At 46.6% G+C, this 6000-nt stretch overlaps 1 protein-coding gene across 1 annotated transcript; it reads left to right on the top strand.

Annotated features, from left to right (window-relative positions):
* Positions 1-758: 758 nt before the first annotated feature.
* Positions 759-4159, top strand: LOC112273450 (acetyl-coenzyme A synthetase, chloroplastic/glyoxysomal). The gene is made up of 5 exons (XM_024502262.3): positions 759-895; positions 1610-2484; positions 2581-3334; positions 3448-3666; positions 3803-4159. The coding sequence occupies exons 1-5, from the start codon at positions 779-781 to the stop codon at positions 3887-3889; spliced, it is 2052 nt and encodes a 683-aa protein (XP_024358030.1). The 5' UTR covers positions 759-778; the 3' UTR covers positions 3890-4159.
* Positions 4160-6000: the final 1841 nt, after the last annotated feature.

Genomic DNA, 6000 nt, shown 5'->3' with positions numbered 1-6000 from the left:
CGCATAGAGGGAGAGAGAGGGGGAGAGAGGGGGGGAGAGATTTCCTTCGTCACTGCAAAACGAACTGACGTTGCGACGCCTGAAAACTGGGGATCGAGCAGCGCCGTGGTGGATCGCAACTGGGATCGCAAGGCTCTAGACACACAATCATACTATACATCTCTCGGCAGCTGGAGCAGGTGATGGTCCGTGGTGAGGCTCGCGAGAGTATGGGATCTTCCCGCGGTTAGGTCCAGCATGTGCTGAAGCTTCACCAGACCGAAAATCCTAATGCTATCCATCGACCGACCAGCTCCCATGGAGAATCGGACGTGATCTTACTCATGTTGTAAAGCGGATTGCAGGCGGAGAGCGCACTGGCAGTGAACAAAATCAGCATCGCATGTGAGCGGGAGACACTGGCAGTGTAACAGCTCGTTTGCTGTGTTCCGGATATAATAGTTTGGAGATAAAACACACAAAAGATGGGTTGCGAAGGTTGGAGAAAGAGCTGTACAGAGTAGTGAGCAGGTGAACCTATAATGAAAGGCCTGAAAATTGCGTTGAAACTCCAGGTACCGTCCGCAGTCTGAGGTCCGCAGAGGAGCTGAGCTGGAAGAGGATCTGGAATGCGGAAACCAGTTGCCGAAGCTGCGCCGGGCGCCCGTTATTATATCGGGGAAAGAGAGGCCGGATTGTCAAATGAAAAAGAGCCACTCACTCGACTGAGTCGACTGGTTATTAGACTAGAGTTGGGTAAGCTCCTGAGACACTGAACTTGCAGTGCCGGGGTTCAGACATGGCGGGTTCAATTGGGTTGCAACTGTGCTCGGCTGTCGAGGAGCGGGAGGAGCGAGCTTTGGTGCCCGTGCCCCGAGAATTCCAGTCCAGGGCTTTGATCAAATCCCGCGAGCAGGTGCGTTGGCTGGACCCGAAATTGTGATTTCCCTTGCAGAAATATGTTAATCAGCGGTTGAAGTGGGCGAATCAATTGGTGTGAATTCGTGCTACAGAGTGGCAATTCAGTTTGAGGAGACAGCTGGGTCTCGATGATTGAAGTCGTAAAACTCACCGTAGCGGCCGGTTGTGGGTAGTGAAAAAAAAATTAGTGGCAATCTTCTGTGGACGAATTAGCCCGAATGGACTTTACATTGAATACCCCACGGGAGGAGGTCCGCTGGTAACAGTTTGTCTGCATCACTCTGCTAAAGAAATTCAGCGTGCTTGTGGTCCAGCAACACTGTACAGCGGGGTTGTGATTCTTGGGTTTTTGGGTTTTAATTTTCATACACTTCATCAGTTTTGGTTCATGAGTCTGTTTTCAATTTGCAAGACTTGAGAACTTCGAGTTTGAAAAATAGGCGTCGGTTTAACACAACTGCGCAATTCGAACGGTGAACGACCAGGTCGAGCTTGTTGAGGTAGCACACAGCAGTCACTAGAATTGCGAGTTGATGGTTTGAACTAAAATCAAACAAACTCGGAACACGTCAGTCATATCCAAGCGATCCGCCACTCAGCTTTCGAACCGGCGCGGTAGTTTTCCATTGGAATTGAAGCCATCGATCGGTTAGAGCATGTTTGACAAATTTTAATCGAGGGTCGATCACTGTTCTGTTTTGTGGTGCAGTATGAGGAGATGTACAAGCAATCGATTCAGGATCCTTCGAGATTCTGGGGGAAGATTGCGAGCCAGTTCTATTGGCATCGCATGTGGGACACTTCTAAGCCCGTCTTCCGCTCCAACTTTGACATCCGTCAAGGGCCCATCTTCAACGAGTGGTTCAAGGGGGGGTTCACGAACATCTGCTACAATGCGCTAGACAAGCACGTCAACGAAGGCCGGGGCGAGCAGGTTGCAATGCTGTGGGAAGGCAACGACGTCGGCCACGAAATGCGTCTCACCTACAGCGACGTGCTTCAGAAGACGTGCCAGCTCGCCAATTACCTTCGCAAGCGGGGAGTGAAGAAGGGCGACCGCGTGTGCATCTACATGCCTATGGTGCCCGAGCTTCCCATCGCCATGCTCGCTTGCGCCAGAATCGGAGCCATCCATTCTGTCATATTCGGGGGCTTCAGTGCAGAGTCGCTGGCAGGCCGGATTTTGGACTGCAAGTCCGACGTGCTGCTCTCCTGCTCGGCTGTGCAGCGTGGGGCGAAGGTTTTGAACTTGAAGGTCATTGTCGACGAGGCGCTGCAGCTTTGCCTGGAGAAAGAGAGCTTCCAGCCAGGAACTGTCTTGATTTACGACAACAAGAATGCTGTACCGAGGAGCAAGGTGAAGTGGGTTGCAGGGCGAGATTTGTGGTGGCAAGACGAGGTGCGGTCGTGCAGCACCGTTGCGCCCGTTGAATGGATGGAGGCTGAGGATCCTCTCTTCCTCTTGTACACTAGTGGCTCCACCGGCAAGCCTAAGGGAGTTCTGCACACAATCGGTGGCTACATGGTGTATGCGGCGACCTCATTCGAATATGTCTTCGACTACCAACCCGGTGACATCTTCTGGTAATTTGATGTTCAATCTTCGCGAATGCTCTTTTTCTTGATGAACTCCAGAGATGACAATCAGTGAGGCATGATTACTGATTGTTCGTGTTGCAGGTGTACAGCAGACTGCGGATGGATCACCGGCCACACGTACATTTGCTATGGTCCCTTGCTGAACGGCGCCACGCAAGTTGTCTTTGAAGGTGTGCCAACGTACCCAAGCCCCAGCAGATGGTGGGAGATTATTGAGAAATACAAAGTGTCGATCTTCTACACCGCGCCGACTGCCATTCGGTCCTTGGAAGCGCTCGGCGACAAACACGTGACGAAGCATAATCTGTCCAGCCTTCGAGTTCTGGGCACGGTTGGAGAAGCCATCAACGCAAAGGCATGGCACTGGTACCACCGCGTGGTCGGGCAGGGTAGGTGCCCAATCGTCGACACATGGTGGCAGACAGAAACCGGAGGAATCATGATCACGCCCTTGCCGGGCGCTTGGTCTCTCAAGCCAGGCTCCGCAACGCTGCCATTCTTCGGAGTGCAGCCGGTTGTGTTGGATCAGGACGGCAAGGAACAAGATGGTCCATGCTCAGGATACCTTTGCATCAAGGGAGCGTGGCCAGGAATGGCCCGCACCTTGTATGGCGACCACAAGAGGTTCGCTGAGACGTACTTCACGACATGGCCCGGGTTGTATGTCACCGGCGATGGCTGCCAACGCGAAGCCAACGGCTACATCACCCTCACGGGCCGTGTGGACGATGTCGTGAACGTCAGTGGCCATAGGATCAGTATTGGTGAAGTGGAATCAGCACTCACTTCTCACAAATTGTGCGCTGAGACAGCTGCTGTTGCCTTCGACCACGATGTACGTTCAACAAATTAGCCTCGGTCCAATCCTTCTAAATGCTGTGTATGTTTTTGGCGATGCGCCAGTTCTGTGATGGTTCTCTGACTCGGGAGAATGGGTTGATCGTGCAGGTTAAGGGACAAGGGATCTACGCGTTCGTGACCCTGGTGGAGGGCGCTAAACCATCGGAACAGCTCAAGAATGAGATCAAGGCTGCTGTCAGAAAAGAGATTGGATCTTTTGCGGTTCCAGACGTGATCCAGTGGGCTCCTGGACTACCGAAGACACGCAGTGGGAAGATTATGCGCCGGATTCTGCGAAAGATTGCAGCGAATCAGTTTGATGAGCTGGTGAGTTTGTTTTTCTGGGATGTTTTACCAGCACATGGCATGAACGTGTGTCTATCTGCGTCGCTTGTCTCCTTAAATTCGAAAGATAGGCAATGTCTAGAAACATGTATTGTAATTCTGAGTGATGCTTGTGCAGGGTGATGTGAGCTCGCTGGCAGACCCGGCTGTGGTGGAGCAGCTCGTGGAGGGGAAGCGTGGCGGCGCTCGGATCTCTAAGCTCTGAGCATACTTAGAAGCTTAGACTGTACACATTGAATTGGTGAAATGTTCAGTATCAAATATTGAATTTCATCTCACCACTTAGAATAAGTCACCGAATAGTGTTCTTTCCTGTCGAGTTTCAAGTAGAGCTCTTGAGAAGCCCTTTTTTAGAACGAAGAAGACGAACAATAAGTTTGCTGTTTCAAAATATGTGTCAACGGTCTGAATCCTTGGCTATGGAATTCACCACTGTACATTGGGAAACGACATTGAAGACAAAATTACACCAGAACATTGTGTATAACTACGTCGTTTTACTTGTGCTGTCGTTCACTTCTCAATACACAACTCGGTGTGCTTGCTACGTCGACACTCAAAATTTCTCGAGTTAGACCTCGGCTATGCCCTTACTTTAGTTGTCCTCGTACCTGTGTTGGTAGATCGGGTCTTAAAAGTGTGCCTTCTCAGGACTTAAATGAGAATCCTCAACATTTTGGTCAATGGTAACTCAGATCACGTGGAATTTGTTGCCTAAACGATATTCGCAATCGATTCTTCTCTCTTCATGGACATTATCATAAGATCCCCCAAGATCGCCTGGGATCTCCTATGCAGATTTTCAGTCCTGAAGACCGAGAGGTTCTGCAACAATCACCCACTGCATAACTTGACCCCTGCCTCGTTCCGTGTGGTGGCAGATTTCGGCTGGCTGGGCCCCCCTGACTGATGACGAACTCGTCAATAGCATAGACAGACCGCAGACCCCATCTCGTAATGCAACAAAGCCGCAAAAAGCATTAGAAGCAGCGCGTATGTACCATCGTCGAACGCAGGACCACCCCGAGCATTTTTGTGAAGCAAAATCCGCTGATGGGTGAGGTTGTCGAGTGGACCCCTTACGCTGTGAGAGCCGGCATTGCGGCTCAGACACGGAATGCTATCTTCCACACACACAGATCTGCTCTTGTTCCTTGCGGCGCATACCGAAGCAATGGTCAGGGTGGGCTTTCCCCAGCAGGTGACGACGATGACGTGGATGCGAAATCACGATGACGTGGACTAGCTACTGCGACGTCTGCATCTTGGACAGGCCCGCCAACGGGGCAGTTTCTAAGCCTACTAAAAATTAGGAATATTATTTATTATTAATAGGTTGCTTCTAATTGTGATAGTTTGACTTATAATACTTCTAAATCTTTATTTGATGTTCAAATAATGCAATCAACCTCTCTAATGTCATTTTTCTTAATATGCATTTTTGAGTGTCTACTTTGAGTATCAAATCATATTTTGAAAACCTTTTTATTTTGAAACCCTAAACCCTAAACTCTAAAATCTGGTTACCTTTTTATTTTCATGAACCAAAGTAAATATTTAGTGTGTATATATATATATATATATATATATATTCAACACCATCTTTAGAAGCAGTGCATTCTACATTCTGATTTTTTTCTCTTTCTATGATATAGTTTTCATAACATTTTGTATTGCTTGGTTATCTCTGAATGTATTTTTGAACTTAAGCATTCTTTAATACACTAAATTGAATCATTGGTAATTAGGATCTTAATTCTTATAATCAATAGTTCAGATTTAGTTCTTACAATTAATAGTTAGAACCCTAATTCTTATTATTCATATGTTAAATATTAGTTGTCATGATAATTAATTATTATCCAAGTTCTTATGATAATAATATTAAGATCCTAATTTTTTATAATTGACTCAATAAAAGGTGTTAGAGTAAGAGAATTAATCAACAAAAAAAAGTTCTAAAAGAAAGTTAAAAGAATCAATCAAGATTTCAAGGATGAATTTCAATTTTATGCCCTTCTAATAATGCAATTAATTTTCTTTGGTGAAAAGTCATTTCTATCATATTTTTAGTATTTGTTCTAAGTTATCTTAGTTTAAAATGTTGGTTTGAAGAGTAGACCAAACATAGTTGTCAATTTTGGAACTATAGTGATTGGTATAATATTTTAGTTGTATATTATAGACCATTCTATTTTATTAATGTTTTGAGTTATACTTTGATAAGTGTATACCTTAGTCTTAGTAAGAGGATATTTTGTCTTACGTCATTAAGTATTATATGATTGTGTAGTAAAATACAAGCATATTAGTTTT

This window comes from Physcomitrium patens, chromosome 20 (genome assembly GCF_059467195.1).
Source record: "Physcomitrium patens ecotype Gransden chromosome 20, ASM5946719v1, whole genome shotgun sequence".
NCBI classification, from domain to species: domain Eukaryota; kingdom Viridiplantae; phylum Streptophyta; class Bryopsida; order Funariales; family Funariaceae; genus Physcomitrium; species Physcomitrium patens.
Note: the sequence above shows the minus strand (reverse complement) of the source record. Positions and strands in the feature narration are given on the sequence as shown.